This window comes from Aethalodelphis obliquidens, unplaced genomic scaffold (assembly GCF_003676395.1).
Source record: "Aethalodelphis obliquidens isolate GAN/ISIS:26980383/991018 unplaced genomic scaffold, ASM367639v1 scaffold47, whole genome shotgun sequence".
Lineage (NCBI taxonomy): Eukaryota > Metazoa > Chordata > Mammalia > Artiodactyla > Delphinidae > Aethalodelphis > Aethalodelphis obliquidens.
Genome location: NW_020837991.1, coordinates 11231041 through 11249062, shown reverse-complemented (window position 1 = coordinate 11249062; position 18022 = coordinate 11231041). Strand labels below are relative to the sequence as shown.

The window sequence follows — 18022 nt, the reverse complement described above, 5'->3', positions numbered from 1 at the left end:
GAGGAGTTGTGGGAGGGGAGGAGGAAGCGGCGGAGGGGCGTGGGGGCCGGTCCCAGAAGATGGCGGAGGCGGGGGTGAGTTGGGATTCCCCGGGGAAGCGCGGTGGACTTGGTGCTGAGGGAAGGGGCCTGAGGAAGGTGGTGGCCCTCGGGAAGAAGAACCGCTTGCGTTTTTGCAGCCTGGGAACCCTGCTGGCAAGTACGAGGAGCCAGGACCACAGATGGGGCCTGAAGGGCGAGGGGCTCTGCTTAACCTGGAGAAGGGTCGGCGAGATCCGGAAGGGGACACCTGGGTCGAGGAGAGGGTCTAGGAGAGGCCGAGGCTCCCCGGTCAGTGGAAGAGTGTCCGAGCGGAAAGAAGGCTGGAGGACGGCGGGAAGGGCGACCCCGGAGATCTGATGGGGTGGAGGTCGGCGGGCTGTCAAGCATAGAGCTGTCAGGACTCGGCAGGCTCGTAGCCAGGGAGACCAGACTCAGGCTTGGGAGGGGGAAGGATCCGAAAAGGTAGGTATTGTAGAATGCTTAGAATCCGCCAAAAGGTATGTTGATATTGGGTTGAGGAGTGGGACTTCGGCATTTTGGATTGGAATTGGAAACCTCTGGAGTAGGTGTATGGTAAAGACAAAGATAACTCTTTTCAGGACCTAGAAGTCGGTTGGTGATAGTTTCTTGGATTTTAGGGTTGGTCAGTGGGGATTGGCAATCTGGTAGAGGAAAGCAGTGTGGATAAAACTTAAGTGATAGTGACCCATGTCCAGTTAGCATTGGCAGAAAGTTAGTGAAGTATGGCGTTAGCTAGATAGTCTAGGGAAATATACCAGGGAGAGCTGACTATTTTGTAGGATTATTGAGAAAATGCTTCAAGAAGGAATGAATAGTCTTGACAGCTGGGGCACCGAGACTGGCCGGGATCACTATTGCAATGGAGCTGAGGATTGTCGGGGGGGGGGGGGGGGGGGGGAGACAAGCTCCTGTCTTGGGTGCAGGAGGAATGAAGGCAGTCTGGCAGAGGCTAGGTTGTATCTTCCAACTTTGGGGTTTGGCCCTGATAGGGAACCATTGAGTGAAAAATGAATGAAGGGATGCCCCCACTAATAGGGGCTCCCCAGAGAATAGCCCCGTACTCTTCCTGTTTCCTCCTTTTATTCTTTCTCTGGACATTAAGTTGAGTAGTGTGTTTTGTTATAGTTCTCAGTACATACCTGATATAAAGTGACGAAGCTGTGAATCATGTACATTTATTTGGTAAAGAGGTTGATTCTTTTTAAACTGACAACTGTTGCTTTTACGTGTGGTGGACTGAAAAGGAAAGGATAAAATGCAATTTAGAAATTTAATGACAGAGCTTGTTTTCATTGTTATCAGAAAATTATTCTCAAACGATGGAGTAACCTTTTTAGGGACTGAGATTTGTCATTTAAAAGCAATAATGGGATGCAAATGTTGCTTGCTTAATGGTTTCTGTGTTTGGGTTTTAATGTTGACAGGAAAGATGAGTTGCAGGGTCTTCAAGGCAAACATGTTTTTCTTCCTAAAAGTTTTTAGTGTCCATAGCCTGTGATTCACATTTGTGTGCTTTTATTTAAGGAGAGTTTCATTGACTTAAGTATGTTTTTCCTAACTGTAATGCTTATTCAATTTTGAGAATGCCATTCTAATTACAAGAGCATAGGATAAAAAAGATGTGAGGTAGTAATTTAATTTTATTATTTAGTAGCCTTTCTGATCTAAGCACCTGAAGAGACAGGTAATCTGAGGGAGTAAACATACTTCTGTGACTGCTCTTCCTTTAAAGAGAAATGATCTTGTATGGTTTTGGGGGTGTTGCAATTGTTAAAATACAATTGGTACTTAATCAGTTCTTAGGGAGATTTTGTTTGTATGCTTGTTTTCAAATGCCTGTTGCCTGGAAGTTGTTTCAGTGGCAAATGTAAACTTTGATTTTCATCCGCAAAGCTGAGAATCACTTATTTTATTTACCTGAAGGTAATAATAATCCATTGACAGGAAGCCATAGACTGGGAATAACATTTTTCCAGTTTTGATGATTTGTTATTATCTATCCAAACTATTTGAACTATTTTTCTTTTTGTTCAGTAACGTACTTTATAGAAATTGTAGGTCAGGGCTCAAGGTAGAATTTTTCATGTTCTGTGGAAGTTTCTTCTTTGTCAGTTTTTGAAAAAAAAAGGTGTTATTTTGGTATTAACAGTAGTTTATCAACATGGCTTTAAAAACTGTTTCTTTTGTGGCATTTAAATTGTTTCTGTATGGTGTTTGTAGAAAAGGCAGTTGTGAAATGGGAAAACACTCTGGACATGGAGTCAGAGTGCTTGGAGCTAGTCCTGGTACTACCCGGCAACAGTTTTATAATCTCAGAAAGTTACTTAACCTATTTTATTTTTATAAAATAAAAAGATTAAGGATTAAAAACACCTGCCTACTTACTAGGATTATTGTTGAGGATCTATTGAGATATTGTCTTTTAAACGGTATCTTTATACCAGAGACTTCTTCCCTGATCAGAAAATTATTTCTTGGGTAATCTAAATTTTTCAAATATAGGTTTTTAAAAAAATTTTGAGAATCGAATTTATTGCTGTTGTAACAGTAACATTTAAACGTATAGATACGCTCTAGGAAGATATTATCAATACATAATCAGAAAACCAAACTTGAAAACAAACAAATTAGGGATACTTATTCCAAGAGCTTTCACTTTAAAATAACCTACTCCCCTAATGTGTGACTATTATAAACAACATGCTTTATTTAGGAACTTAGTTGTTGCATAGTAGGCAGTGAATGGTCTTGTGGAATTTTTTACCCCTTTGATGAGTCTGGCCATTTCTAGGAGTTCACTTTACATGTTTGTTGTAGCAAGACCCAGTAGTATACATTCTTGATCTTGTCACTTCACTTAATCACTTTGGGTCTCATTTGCTTTGCCAGGAAACAGATCACTGGTTCTTAACTTCTTTTGGATCATGAACTTTTTGAGTACTTGATATAAAAATGTCCAACTCCCTAACTGGAAAAATGCACATATCCACAACTTTTTTGGTTTTGTTTTACATCAGACTCACATAGCCCCTGGAAGAGATGAACTCCCATTCCCTTCCATTTCTTACATTTTAGGATACTGTGATTCTAAAGCATTTTAACTTTTATTTTTGTCTCCAGTAATTATATAGTATTGTATTACTATGTAGTCACAAAATTAGCTTTTTGGACTTAAAAAATAGCTTAAAAATCTTATTCAGGTAAACATGAAACAATTGTTGTGTTATTTTTAAAGACAACTTTTGGGGTGAAGTAAGAAACTATAAACAAGCACTTTCAGAAAGGTTGAGTAAACAGCTGTGGCAGAATTACATAAATAAACATTGTAGAAAGTCTCTAGCAGCCTGGAAATAGAATGCGGAAAGAGTCTAGCAATCAGTGTCTCTCAGTGGGAGAACATTGCCTCTCTGTGGGAATTTGGAAACATGTAAGGCCATGTTTGGTTATCTCAGAGTGGGGAGGGGGCGTGCACTGGCATTTAGTGGGCACGAGCCAGGGCTGCTAAATGTTTTTCAATGCTTAGGGCAGTTCCAAACAACAAGAAATTGCCCTGCCCAAAATGCCAGTGCTCTTTGACAAACACTGGTGAGTGATGTGAGATGGGACCTACCACACCAGAATAGCTCTTTAAAACTGAAGCTGTTTTGTTCTTTTAAAAATATTATTCAACATAAAATTCCCTTTTGGAAAAATTCACAGACAGAAACAATTTACTAGATATACTAGAGCAATTTGGGTTACTTAAATGTATATTTACTCTTTGTCCTCTAGTAGCTGTTTTAGTAGCAGAAAGCGGGGGGTATTGTTGTGTCTGCTGAAGTTTGGGAAATGAGGAGTCAACTCTTGGTCTAATACTGTATGTAAGTTGGCCATATAATTTTTTTCTTTAATACATATTTTTACTCCTGGATCTAGTACTTTTAAAGAAAATTTATTTGTTTGTACATTTATTCTTATGGTCTTTCTGGTTGGACATTAATTTACATTAGTACCTTGAGAATATTTACAGTTAAGATTGTTTTCCAGTGTCTGTCCATCTTTTCAGTAACCAAATGCCCTTCTATAGGGGATGCCAAAAAAGAAGTCTAAGGAGTTGGGCTAGAATGGGACTCAAGTTTTAGAGGAAAGAGGATGGGTTTTGGCATCAGTCAGATGTAAGGTACAATTCCAGTTCTAATACTGCATGTCATGTGACCATAGGCAAGTTGTTAAGTCTCTTTGACTTTATATCTTCATTTGTAAAATGTGGATGATAATACCTACCTTTAGCATTATTTTGAAGATTAGAGTTACTATATGCCTGGCATGGAGTAGGCCCTCCATAAATGGGTGCTGTATCGTGATGATAATGATGATGATGAATTCTGTAGATACTGAACACTGTAGAACACATGACATGCTGACATGCTGGATACCACAGCAAGGAATAGTCTGCAAGACCAGGTCAAGGGGAGATGTTTTCTAGGATTTTCAGTAGGTGTTTAGAATATATTTTCCTATGAATCAGCTATAATATGTACTGTTTTCTCAAGGCTGCTAAGCTATAGAGCTCAGTGATGTTGTACAGTAAGTAGGTTTGTGAGCTTGAGGATAAAATTCCCCCTTGGGTGTTGGGCACAGAGCTTTGAGTGTGGTAGAGGCACAGTAAAAAAAAAAAGTCTATTGTTTCTGTTTATAACCTGGAACTGATAGGCTGTGAAAGTTACTAGTTCTTACAGATGTTCTCATTTTCATACTGATTATTTCTAAACTCAACACCCCCACCCCTCCCTCCAGTTTACACATGGGTTTTGTTCCCAAAATTCATTTATAAGGTAGTTTGAAACTTGGAAGCTTACAGGACATATATTTTAAAGATGATTAAGTGCTAGGTTAGGTTCACCTTCCAAAAGGCCTGCTTAGGAGAGACCTTCAAGATGGTGGAGGAGTAAGACGTGGAGATCACCTTCCTCCCCACAGATACATCAGAAATACATCTACATGTGGAACAACTCCTACAGAACACCTACTGAACGCTGGCAGAAGACCTCAGACTTCCCAAAAGGCAAGAAACTCCCCATGGACCTGGGTAGGGCAAAATAAAATATAGAGACAAAAGAATGGGGACAGGACCTGCACCTCTGGGAGGGAGCTGTGAAGGAGGAAATGTTTCCACACACTAGGAAGCCCCTTCACTGGCGGAGATGGGCGGTGGGCGAGGGGGGAGAGCTTTGGAGCACCGAGGAGAGCGCAGCAACAGGGGTGTGGAGGGCAAAGTGGAGAGATTCTCGCACAGAGGATCGGTGCCGACCAGCACTCACCAGCCCGAGAGGCTTGTCTGCTCAACCGCCGGGGCGAGCGGGGGCTGGGAGCTGAGGCTCCGGTTTCGGGTTTCGGAGGTCAGATCCCAGGGAGAGGACTGGAGTTGGTTGCGTGAACACAGTCTGAAGGGGGCTAGTGTGCACAGCTAGCCAGGAGGGAGTCCGGGAAAAGGTCTGGACCTGCCTAAGAGGCAAGAGACCGTTGTTTCAGGGTGAGTGAGGAGAGGGGATTCAGAGCACTGCCTAAATGAGCTCCAGAGATGGGCGCGAGCCGTGGCTGTCAGCACGGACCCCAGAGACGGGCATGAAATGCTAAGGCTGCTGCTGCCGCCACCAAGAAGCCTGTGTGCGAGCACAGGTCACTATCCACACCTCCCCTCCTGGGAGCCTGTGCAGCCCGCCACTGCCAGGGTCCCGGGACCCAGCGACAACTTCCCCGGGAGAACACACAGCACAGGTCAGGCTGTTGCAGTGTCATGCTGGCCTCTGCCGCCACAGGCTCGGCCCACATTCCATACGCCTTTCTGCCCCACCGGCCTGAGTGAGCCAGAGCCCCCTAATCAGCTGCTATTTTAACCCGTCCTTTCTGAGCAAAGAACAGACGCCCTCAGGAGACCTACATGCAGAGGAGGGGCCAAATCCAAAGCTGAGCCCCAGGAGCTGTGCGAACAAAGAAGAGAAAGGGAAATTTCTCCGTGCAACCTCAGGAGCAGTGGATTTAATCTCCACAATCAACTTGATGTACCTGCATCTGTGGAGTACCTGAATAGACAACGAATCATCCCAAAATTGAGGCAGTGGATTTTGGGATCATCTGTAGGCTTGGGGTTTGTTTTCTGCATCTAATTTGTTTCTGGTTTTATGTTTATCTTGTTTAGTATTTAGAGTTTATGGTCATTGGTAGATTTGTTTATTGATTTGGTTGCTCTGTTCCATTTTTTTTTTTTTACATAGAGATATATGTATATTTTTTTCCTGTTTCTCTTTTTGTGAGTGTGTATGTGTATGCTTCTTTGTGTGATTTTGTCTGTATAGCTTTGCTTTTACCATTTGTCCTAGGGTTCTGTCTGTCTGCTTTTTTTTTTGGATAGTTTTGAGCACTTGTTATCATTGGTGGATCTTTTTGGTTTGGTTGCTCTCTTCTTTCTTTTTTTTTTTCTTACTTTTAATTTTTTTTATTTTTAATAATTTAAAAAACAGTTTTATTTTTATAACTTTATTTTATTTTATTTTAGTATTATTTTTTCTTTCTTTTTATTTGTCTCCCTTTTCTTCTGAGCCATGTGGCTGACAGGGTCTTGGTGCTCCGGCCAGGTGTCAGGCCTGTGCCTCTGAGGTGGGAGAGCCGAGTTCAGGACATTGGTCTATCAGAGACCTCCCGGCTCTACGTAATATCAAACAGAGAAAGCTCTCCCAGAGATCTCCATCTCAATCCTAAGACCCAGCTCCACTCAACGACTAACAAGCTATAGTGCTGGACACCCTAGGCCAAGCAACTAGCAAGACAGGAACACAACCCCACCCATTAGCAGAGAGGCTGCCTAAAATCATTGTAAGGTCACAGACACCCCAAAACACACTACTGGATGCGGTCCTGCCCACCAGAAAGACAAGATCCAGATCGCCTCATCCACCAGGACACAGATACCAATCCCCTCCACCCGGAAGCCTACACAACCCACTGAACTAACCTTACCCACTGGGGGCAGACACCAAAAACAACAGGAACTATGAATCTGCAGCCTATGAAAAAGAGACCCCAAACACACTAAGTTAAGCAAAATGAGAAGACAGAGGAATACGCAGCAGATGAAGGAGCAAGGTAAAAACCCACCAGACCAAACAAATGAAGAGGAAATAGGAAGTCTAACTGAAAAGGAATTCATAGTAATGATAGTAAAGATGATCCAAAATCTTGGAAATAGAATGGAGAAGATACAAGAAACATTTAACAAGGACCTAGAAGAACTAAAGAACAAACAGTGATGAACAACACAATAAATGAAACTAAATATTCTCTAAAAGGAAACAATAGCAGAATAACTGAGGTAGAAGAACAGAGAAGTGACCTGGAAGAAAAAATAGTGCAAATAACTACTGCAGAGCAGAATAAAGAAAAAAGAATGAAAAGGATTGAAGACAGTCTCAGAGATCTCTGGGACACTAAACGCACCAACATTCGAATTATAGGGGTCCCTCGCAGTTCTGCCCACCAGAAAGACAAGATCCAACCTCATCCACCAGAATACAGGCACCAGTCCCCTCCACCAAGAAGCCTACACAACCCACTGAACCAACCTTAGCCACTGGGGGCAGACGTCAAAAACAACAGGAACGACGAATCTGCAGCCTATGAAAAGGAGACCCCAAACACAGTAAGTTAAGCAAAATGAGAAGACAGAGAAACATGCAGCAGATGAAGGAGCAAGATAAAAACCCACCAGACCAAAAAAATGAAGAGGAAATAGGCAGTCTACCAGAAAAAGAATTCAGAGTAATGATAGTAAAGATGATCCAAAATCTTGGAAATAGAATGGAGAAAATACAGGAAACTTTTAAAAAGGACCTAGAAGAACTAAAGAGCAAACAAACGCTGATGAGCAACACAATAAATGAAATTTAAAATTCTCTAGAAGGAATCAGTAGCAGAATAACTGAGGCTGAAGAACGGATAAGTGACCTGGAAGATAAAGTAGTGGAAATAACTACCACAGAGCAGAATAAAGAAAAAAGAATGAAAAGAATGGAGGACAGTCTCAGAGACCTCTGGGACAACATTAAATGCACCAACATTCGAGTTATAGGGGTCCCAGAAGAAGAAGAGAAAAAGAAAGGGACTGAGAAAATATTTGAAGAGATTATAGTTGAAAACTTCCCTAATATGGGAAAGAAATAGTCAAGTCCAGGAAGCTCAGAGAGTCCCATACAGGATAAATCCAAGGGGAAACACACCAAGACACATATTAATCAAGCTATCAGCAATTAAATACAAAGAAAAAATATTAAAAGCAGCAAGGGCAAAGCAAAAAGTAACATACAAGGGAATCCCATAAGGTTAACAACTGATCTTTCAGCAGAAACTCTGCAAGCCACAAGGAAGTGGCAGCACATATTTAAAGTGATGAAAGGGGAAAACCTACAACCAAGATTAGTCTACCCAGAGAGATCTCATTCAGATTCGACAGAGAAATTAAAATCTTTACAGGCAAGCAAAAGCTAAGAAAATTCAGCACCACCAAACCAGCTTTACAACAAATGCTAAAGGAACTTCTCTAGGCAGGAAACACAAGGGAAGGAAAAGACCTACAATAACAAACTCAAACAATTAAGAATATGGTAAAGGAAAATACATATTGATAACCACCTTAAATGTAAATGGATTAAATGCTCCAACCAAAAGACATAGACTAGCTGAATGGATCCGAAAACAAGACCTATGTTGTCTACAAGAGACCCACTTCAGACCTAGGGACACATACAGACTGAAAGTGAGGGGATGGAAAAAGATATTCCATGCAAATGGAAATCAAAAGAAAGCTGCAGTAGCAATTCTCATATGAGACAAAATAGACTTTAAAACAAAAACTATTACAAGAGACACAGAAGGACAGTACATAATGATCAAGGCATCAATACAAGAAGAAGATATAACAATTGTAAATATTTATGCACCCAACATAGGAGCACCTCAATACTCAAGGCAAATGCTAACAGACATAAAAAGGGGAAATTGACAGTAACACAATCATAGTAGGGGACTTTAACACCCCAATTTCACCAGTGGACAGATCACCCAAAATGAAAATCAATAAGGAAACACAAGCTTTAAATGATATATTAAACAAGATGGACTTAATTGATATTTATAAGACATTCTATCCAAAAAAAACAGAATACACTTTCTTCTCAAGTGCTCATGGAACATTCTCCAGGATAGATCATATCTTGGGTCACAAATCAAGCCTTGGTAAATTTAAGAAAATTGAAATCACATCAAGTATCTTTTCCGACCACAACGCTATGAGACTAGGTATCAATTGCAGGAAAAATTCTGTAAAAAATACCAACACATGGAGGCTAAACAATACACTACTAAATAATCAAGAGATCACTGAAGAAATCAAAAAGGAAATTAAAAAATACCTAGAAACAAATGACAATGAAAACACGATGAGCTAAAACCTATGGGAAGCAGCAAAAGCAGTTCTAAGAGGGAAGTTTATAGCAATACAATCCTACCTCTAGAAACAAGAAACATCTCAAATAAACAACCTAACCTTACACCTAAAGCAATTAGAGAAAGAAGAACAAAAAAAACCCAAAAGTTAGCAGAAGGAAAGAAATCATAAAGACCAGATCAGAAATAAGTGAAAAAGAAATGAAGAAACAATAGCAAAGATCAGTAAAACTAAAAACTGGTTCTTTGAGAAGGTAAACAAAATTGACAGACCATTAGCCAGACTCATCAAGAAAAAAAGGGAGAAGACTCAAATCAATAGAATTAGAAATGAAAAAGGAGAGGTAACAGCTGACACTGCAGAAATACAAAGGATCATGAGAGATTACTACAAGCAACTGTATGCTAATAAAATGGACAGCCTGGAAGAAATGGACACATTCTAAGAAAAGCACAACCTTCCCAGACTGAACCAGGAAGAAATAGGAAATATACACAGACCAATCACAAGCACTGAAATTGAGACTGTGATTAAAAATCTCCCAACAAACAAAAGCCCAGGACCAGATGGCTTCACAGGTGAATTCTATCAAACATTTAGAGAAGAGCTAACACCTGTCCTCAAACTCTTCCAAAATATAGCAGAGGGAGGAACACTCTCAAACTCATTCTGTGAGGCCATCGTCACCCTGATACCAAAATCAAAGATGTCACAAGAAAGAAAACTACAGGCCAATGTCACTGATGAACATAGATCCAAAAATTCTCAACAAGATGCTAGCAAACAGAATCCAGTAGCACATGAAAAGGATCATACAGCATGATCAAGTGGGGTTTACCCCAGGAATGCAAGGGTTCTTCAATATATGCAAACTATCAATGTGATAAACCATATTAACAAATTGAAGGAGAAAAACCATACGATCCTCTCAATAGAGGCAGAAAAACCTTTGGACAAAATTCAACACCCATTTATGATAAAACCCTCCAGAAAGCAGGCATAGAGGGAACTTACCTCAACATAATAAAGGTCATATATGACAAATCCACAGCCAACATCATTGTCAATGGTGAAAAACTGAAACCATTTCCTCTAAGATCAGGAACAAGATAAGGTTGTCCACTCTCACCACTCTTATTCAACATAGTTTTGGAAGTTTTAGCCACAGCAATCAGAGAAGAAAAAGAAGTAAAAGGAATCCAACTTGGAAAAGAAGAAGTAAAGCTGACACTGTTCACAGATAACATGATACTATACATAGAGAATCCTAAAGATGCTACCAGAAAATTAGTAGAGCTAATCAATGAATTTGGTAGAGTAGCAGGCTACAAAATTAATGCACAGAAATCTCTTGCATTCCTATGCACTAATGATGAAAAATCTGAAGAGAAATTAAGGAAACACTCCCATTTACCACTGCAACAAAAAGAATAGAATACATAGGAGTACACCTACCTAAGGAGACAAAGACCTGCATGCAGAAAACTATAAGACACTGATGAAAGAAATTAAAGTTGATAGAAATAGATGGAGAGATACACCATGTTCTTGGATTGGAAGAATCACACTGTGAAAATGACTATACTACCCAACACAATCTACAGATTCAGTGCAATCCTTATCAAACTACCAATGGCATTTTTCACAGAACTAGAACGAATTTCACAATTTGTATGGAAACACAGAAGACCCTGAGTAGCCAAAGCAATCTTGAGAAAGAAAAACGGAGCTGGAAGAATCAAACTCCTGGACTTCAGACTATAATACAAAGCTACAGTAATCAAGACAGTATGGTACTGACACAAAAATAGAAATACAGATCAATGAAACAGTATAGGAAGCCCAGAGATAAACCCACACACATATGGTCACCTTATTTTTGATAAAGGAGGCAAGAATATACAATGGAGAAAAGACAGGCTCTTCAAGAAGTGGTGCTGGGAAAACCAGACAGGTACATGTAAAAGAATGAAATTAGAACACTCCCTAACACTATATACAAAAATAAACTCCAGATGGATCAAAGACCTAAATGTAAGGCCAGCCACTATAATACTGTTACAGGAAAACACAGGCAGAACACTCTATGACATAAATCACAGCAAGATCTTTTTGACCCACGTCCTAGAGAAATGAAAATAAAAACAAAAATAAACAAATGGGACCTAATGAAACTTAAAAGCTTTTGCACAGCAAAGGAAAGCATAAATATGATGAAAAGACAACCCTCAGAATGGGACAAAATATTTGCAAATGAAGCAACTGACAAAGGATTAATCTCCAAAATTTACAAGCAGCTCATGCAGCTCAATATCAAAAAAACAAACAACCCAATCCAAAAATGGGCAGAAGACCTAAATATACATTTCTCCCAAGAAGATATACAGATCGCCAACAAACACATGAAAGGATGCTCAGCATCATTAATCATTAGAGAAATGCAAATCAAAACTAAAATGAGGTATCACCTCACACCAGTCAGAATGGCCATCATCAAAAAATCTACAAACAATAAATGCTGGAGAGGTTGTGGAGAAAAGGGAACCCTGTTGCACTGTTGGTGGGAATGTAAATTGATACAGCCACTATGGAGAACAGTATGGAGGTTCCTTAAAAAACTAAAAATAGATCTACCATACGACCCAGCAATCCCACTACTGGGCATATATCCTGAGAAAACCATAATTCAAAAAGAGTCATGTACCACAATGTTCATTGCAGCACTGTTTACAATAGCAGGACGTGGAAGCAACCTAAGTGTCCATCGACAGATGAATGGATAAAGAAGATGTGGCACATATATACAATGGAATATTACTCAGCCATAAAAAGATACGAAATTGAATTATTTGTAGTGAGGTGGATGGACCTGGAGTCTGTCGTACAGAGTGAAGTAAGTCAGAACGAGAAAAATAAAATACCATAGGCTAACCCATATATATGGAATCTAAAAAAATAAATAAATAAACGTTCTGAAGAACGTATGGGCAGGACAGGAATAAAGATGCAGATGTAAGGAATGGACATGAGGACATGGGGAATGGGAAGGGTAAGCTGGGACGAAGTGAGAGAGTGGTATGGACATATGTACACTACCAAATGTAAAATAGGTAGTGGGAAGCAGCCGCATAGCACAGTGAGATCATCTCGGTGCTTTGTGACCACCTAGAGGGGTGGGCTAGGGAGGGTGGAAGGGAGGAGATATGGGGATATATGTATATGTATAGATGATTCACTTTGTTACAAAGCAGAAACTAACACAGCATCGTAAAGCAATTATACACCAATAAAGATGTTAAAAAAAAAAAAAAGGCCTGCTTAACCCAATATACTTTGATTCAAAAGGAGTTAACCTAATTTAATGAAACAAATATGAATATGTAGAGCTCCTACTATGAGCTAGGCACGTACCTGTCTGGGTATGTAGGCACAGCAAAAACTTGATAGTGAATAAGACCTACATAGAAATTTTATAATCTGTAAAGCAACTATACGTATCATCATAAGGTACCTATAAGAAGTGCCATAGTAAAGGTTTAAATAAAATACTTAGAGATTCAAAGGAAATATCCCAAGGTATACTGTTAGGTGGGATAATGGTAAGGTATGAAAATAGTCTGTATAATACTTTCCCACTTCAAAAAAAGTATTCATAGAAAAAGAATTTAGGGCAACATGTAACAATTTGGGAGGCTGAACATAATGGTATGAATGAGGGCTTTGGAGCCAGACAGACTGCATGGATTTGAATCCCAGCTTGCCCTCTTACTAAGGCTGGAAACTTGGTTGAGTGACTTAACCTTTCTTTGCTTTTACACCTCACCTGTAAAATGGACATAATTGCACTTACCTGTTAGGGTTATTGTGAGAGTTAAAAGGACAGCTCCTAGATAGCCTCAAATGTTACTTGTCTTAAACATATACAAAGGAAAGTTCACGTTGGTTTAGAGGGGTGAGTGAATACCTAGAGTGACTGTACTTGCAAAGTTCTAGGTTTTAGCCATGTGGATCAAACTTCTTAGCATCTAGCCAAGAGGTTATTCGTTATTTTCTTAGCTCGCTTTCTTCTGCTTCCTACTGCAGCTTTCTCACAATAGCTCCCATGATTGCAACAAGGGCAGACTGGGTCAAGGCAGGGGTGGGACACAACTCGGGCCCTGGTGACAGCGTGTCAGGTCTGGTTTCTGTGCTTGGTGTATGTGTGAGTGAGTGGGTGGTGGTCTGTTTTTTTGTAAGATACTTTTGTGCAGAAATTCACATATATCAGCATTAAACATCAAAAGAGGTCATTTTATTCCCCTATGGAGATGGTCCTCACGAGCAAGTCACATTTTATTCAGAGCAATGTAACATTTTCAGTCAGAATATGTTGATTTTCTGTAAAGTAGAAATTTATTTATTTTCTGTAAAGTGTAAAAATTTCTACCTGAATCTCCAAGCCCATCAGTTACTTGGGCTTGGAGATTTGGGTAGAAGAAACAGAAACGTGGATTTTGATCTTCCAGTTTCTAGTAGAAGTGTCTCAGATAACCCGTCCTGCTTTTTTCACTGATGTGGGGCTAGCTGTTTTTACTATTATTCTAACCTTTTAGTCTCTTAGCTCACTAATTCTGTCCTAGTAAATACAGATTTAGCACTTTATTTTTTATTACATCATTCATATAAAAATGCTTTTTAAATGTCTTCTTATTCAGTAAATAATTTAAATAAGTATATAAGCTTGTCAATTCATTATTTGGCCTTTAAAATGAATTAGTATTGAAATCAGGAAAATTGTATAGTCATTTATTAGACACATTGATTTCTTTTTTCTTATCTCTTGCAGGATTTCTGGTAGGTCCTATTTTAGGACGAGATGCAATATTGTTGAAACGCCAATCTGCTTTGGTTCAGGCAGTTGGCTTTTCAGCTGAGAAGCCATTTCTTCTTCCTCTTTTTAAAATTTTTTTGCTGACTTACTGAACTTATGAAACCATGGCGGAAGGAGAGACACAGTCACCTGGGCCCAAAAAGTGTGGTCCCTATATCTCATCTGTCACTAGCCGAACTGTGAACTTGATGATTCGAGGAGTAGTGCTGTTTTTTATTGGAGTATTTCTTGCATTAGTGTTAAATTTACTTCAGATTCAGAGAAATGTGACGCTCTTTCCACCTGATGTGATTGCAAGCATCTTTTCTTCAGCATGGTGGGTACCGCCATGCTGTGGCACAGCTTCAGGTACGTGAAGGCCATGTCTGTAACACTTAGAAAGGAATTAGGGTAAATGAGTGTCAATATTGTCTGGGCAATACTTTAAAAAAATTAGCTTTATTGAGGTGTAATTTAAATAGAGTGCAATAGACCTGTTTTAAATGAACAGTTTGATGAGTTTAGACAAATACATAGAAGTCATGTAACTACCACCACAATCCAGGTATAGAACATTTCTATTACCCCCTAAATTCTCCTGTGCCCTTTTGCAGCCTACCCCCAGCCTCAGGCTGTCACTGGATTATTTTTGCCTGTTCTAGAATGTGATATAAATGGAATCATAGAGTTTGTACTCTTTTGTGTCTGATTTCTATCTGACTGACCCATATGACTTTTAAAAATTCAATCCTGAAAACAATCTTGATTCTCTTAGGGATGAGGCTTTTAACCTCTTAATTTTGTTCTTTCCTCAATCCATCTCATATAAACTTACTTTAAGTTATTTTGTTGATCATCATCACTGTTTGGTTTTAAGGTTTTGACATGTATGTTATCCTCTGGTTTTTGAAGTAGATAAAAACTTGAAAGATGGAGACAGTCGACCCTTGAACAACATAAGGTGGAATTTATGTGTGGATGTTTTTCAATAAATACGTACTACACAGCCCGAGGTTGGTTGAATCTGTGGATGTGGAACTGTGGATACAGAGGGCTGACTGTAAAGTTATATTCAGATATTTGATTGTATGGAGGGTTGGTGCCCCTAACCCTCATGTTGTTCAAAGGTTGACTATAGTTTTATTCAAGTTTAAAGCTTCATGTTGTTATTTTTTACATTTTTGCATATGCTTTTTTTCTTGGCATCTTGTTTTTAGATATACATTCAGAATAATAGATTCTTAAAGAGATCAGTAAGGTAGATTCTCTTTGCTTAAACTCATTATTATCCTATTTAGATCTTGTTTTTGGTGGACAGTGTGTATTGGATAAAGTGGAGCATTTCAGAATGCTGTATTGATGATGCGCTTCCATGATGGATAGCTCTTCAGCTTTTTCTAATGAGACCAATAGACTGATACTATTTTATATAATAAAGTAATAGAAGGAAGCCATAATCACGTGGTAGAAGATAATTCTGATTGAGAGAGAAAAGCGCTTTTACGAATGTCCATTTGGTGTCTCACACCTAATATACATAACTACCTTGCAATATAATGTAGATCCTCCTTGATTTCCGTCCTAGAGCTAGAGGGCCAACAGTGAGGAGTTAGGTGTGAGACATTTTAAAATGACCTTGGGAAACTTACTGGACAATTACATAATCCCATTGTGTGGATTGAAGGGCATTTTGGTGGTAAGGTTTCAGCATGGTTTATATATTGATGTCTCACTATTACAACATTCCCATTAAAAGAGAACTTGTAAAGGTGATGATTCTTAGTTTCCCCAGATCTGTTGTTATTCTCTGAGAGAACAGGCAACATAGTCCAAACAGACAAAGCATAAATTACGTTTTATTATTCTCTGTTGTGTCTACCAGCCCTCATGTATTTTCCTTTCTTTCACTTAAGTTCAGAAGAAAAAAAGTTTTCCCAATGACTTTTTCTACTTCTTTGTTTATTTTCTCCTATGGTAGAGCTGCTGTCTCGCTACTAATAGAAGCTTTTCAGGACTTGGAAGAACATGTCTTTTCAGAATAGACAAAAGGAAGATCAAGGGAGGGAAATGATTGCTTATTGAATGTCTGCTGATGTTCTGGGCATATCCCTTAACCCCAGGGATCTGTAGGGCAACGTTGGGAGTGAGATGTTTGCATTGTGCCTATTTTGGGGGGTTGAGGAAACAGATAAGGAGAGGATATCAATGAGTCCAGGGTTCCAGAGCCAAGGAATGGCATGGCTAGGTGAAACATCACATGCTGGGGAAGGGGGCAGAGGGAGCCACTCATCCTTCCCTCTATTGGGTATCTCTTTTGAACCTTCCAGACTAAGTGCCAGGCTTGGATGGAGTGCAGTGGCCTGTGCTACACATTCTGGGCTAGGGCAGGAGAACTTGGCTGAGGTTTCATTCTACCTCTATTATGGAGAGGAACAGGGGTTACATCTCTGCCTGTGATATGGGCGCTTTTGCCACCAACTCACATTTAGGAAGGAAAACTTGTAATGTTAATGCTACATTTTAGTCACTTTGTCCCTACTTTCCTGCCTTCTCCCAGCCGCTAGGCTTGTCACACTTACAAACCTAACCTCATAGCATTCCATGTGGAGGATTTGCATTTACGTTTCTTGCTTAAGTGTTTCTTCTGAAAGCAGTGCATTCTATGAGGTGCCCAGCAAATGAAGGGAGAGAGGCCTTGGGGAATTGAGATTCCAGTTAACGCTGCTGTTGATGTTGGGTAGGTCATGGTGTTTAGTAGGTGGGGGGTGAGGATACCAGGTTTGTGGAAGTTGCCAAAGATGGAAAATGGACTCTTGTATAATCGCTGCCCCCTCCAATTTTAGGGAAAATATTAAAGAAAAAAAGTAAATGCTGTAAGAAACAGTGTGTACAGTTTGCGTGTGTATATGGTATGTATATGTTTTTGTGTATATGTGTTGTTGTGCATTTTCAAAGCTCTTATCATGTTAAATCAGAAAAACTGATAATTGTCCTTTGATTTTCCTGTCCAATTAATATCCGCAGACTGAGCAGCTACCTTCGGGAGGGTCTCCAGAATCACCACTTTCTACTTGTAAACCCAGTGCTGGAAAATTTGCTAGTGGTGCTTCTGGAGGGACAACTAGTAGAGAACTCTGATAAACTCCTTTTGATCCCATTTTCCTTTTCCTGGTTCTCTGTTTTTAGTTTAATAATGTTTGGTGTTTCAAGTTGGTTAACTTCTTTACGTGTGCAGTGCATTGGAATTGGAGTTAAGAACCTCTTGAATGTGATTGAGAGCTACAAAGGAATCTCTCTGAAGAATGAATAGGAGAAAAAAGATTGTGTGGATAAAATAACCGGAGAAGTTGACTAACAAATCACGAGTCAAATTAATATCTAATTTAAAAATGAAAACAAACAGATCTTTTCTGTTGAGTCATGCAGTCAGTCACCCAATTCCTGGAGAGTCTTAGAAGGCTCCTCCCTTTGTCTCTCACTGCCCACATCTGGTTTCCAAGTTTTACATCTCTCCCTTGTCTCTTTCTTGGTCTAGGCCCTCAACCGCTCTGCTTGGAATTTTCAGTCTTTTCTTTTTCTGCCTCTGATTTTGTCCCCCCTGCACCCCAAGTCCCTTCTCTCCTGTCCTGTGTT

The 18022-nt window shown here is 39.7% G+C and overlaps 1 protein-coding gene across 9 annotated transcripts in view; it reads left to right on the top strand.

The window, feature by feature from the left end:
- The first annotated feature begins 4 nt into the window (after nt 1-4).
- INSIG2 (insulin induced gene 2) overlaps nt 5-18022 on the top strand; it is a 32577-nt gene continuing 14559 nt past the window's right edge. For 2 of the 9 annotated variants that reach the window (XM_027082586.1, XM_027082584.1), the window contains exons 1-2: nt 90-503; nt 14366-14758. In XM_027082586.1, coding sequence (XP_026938387.1) covers nt 14515-14758 — 244 coding nt within the window. In that variant the 5' untranslated portion in view covers nt 90-503; nt 14366-14514. The other 7 variants (XR_003427873.1, XM_027082590.1, XM_027082591.1 and 4 more) reach the window with 6 other exon arrangements.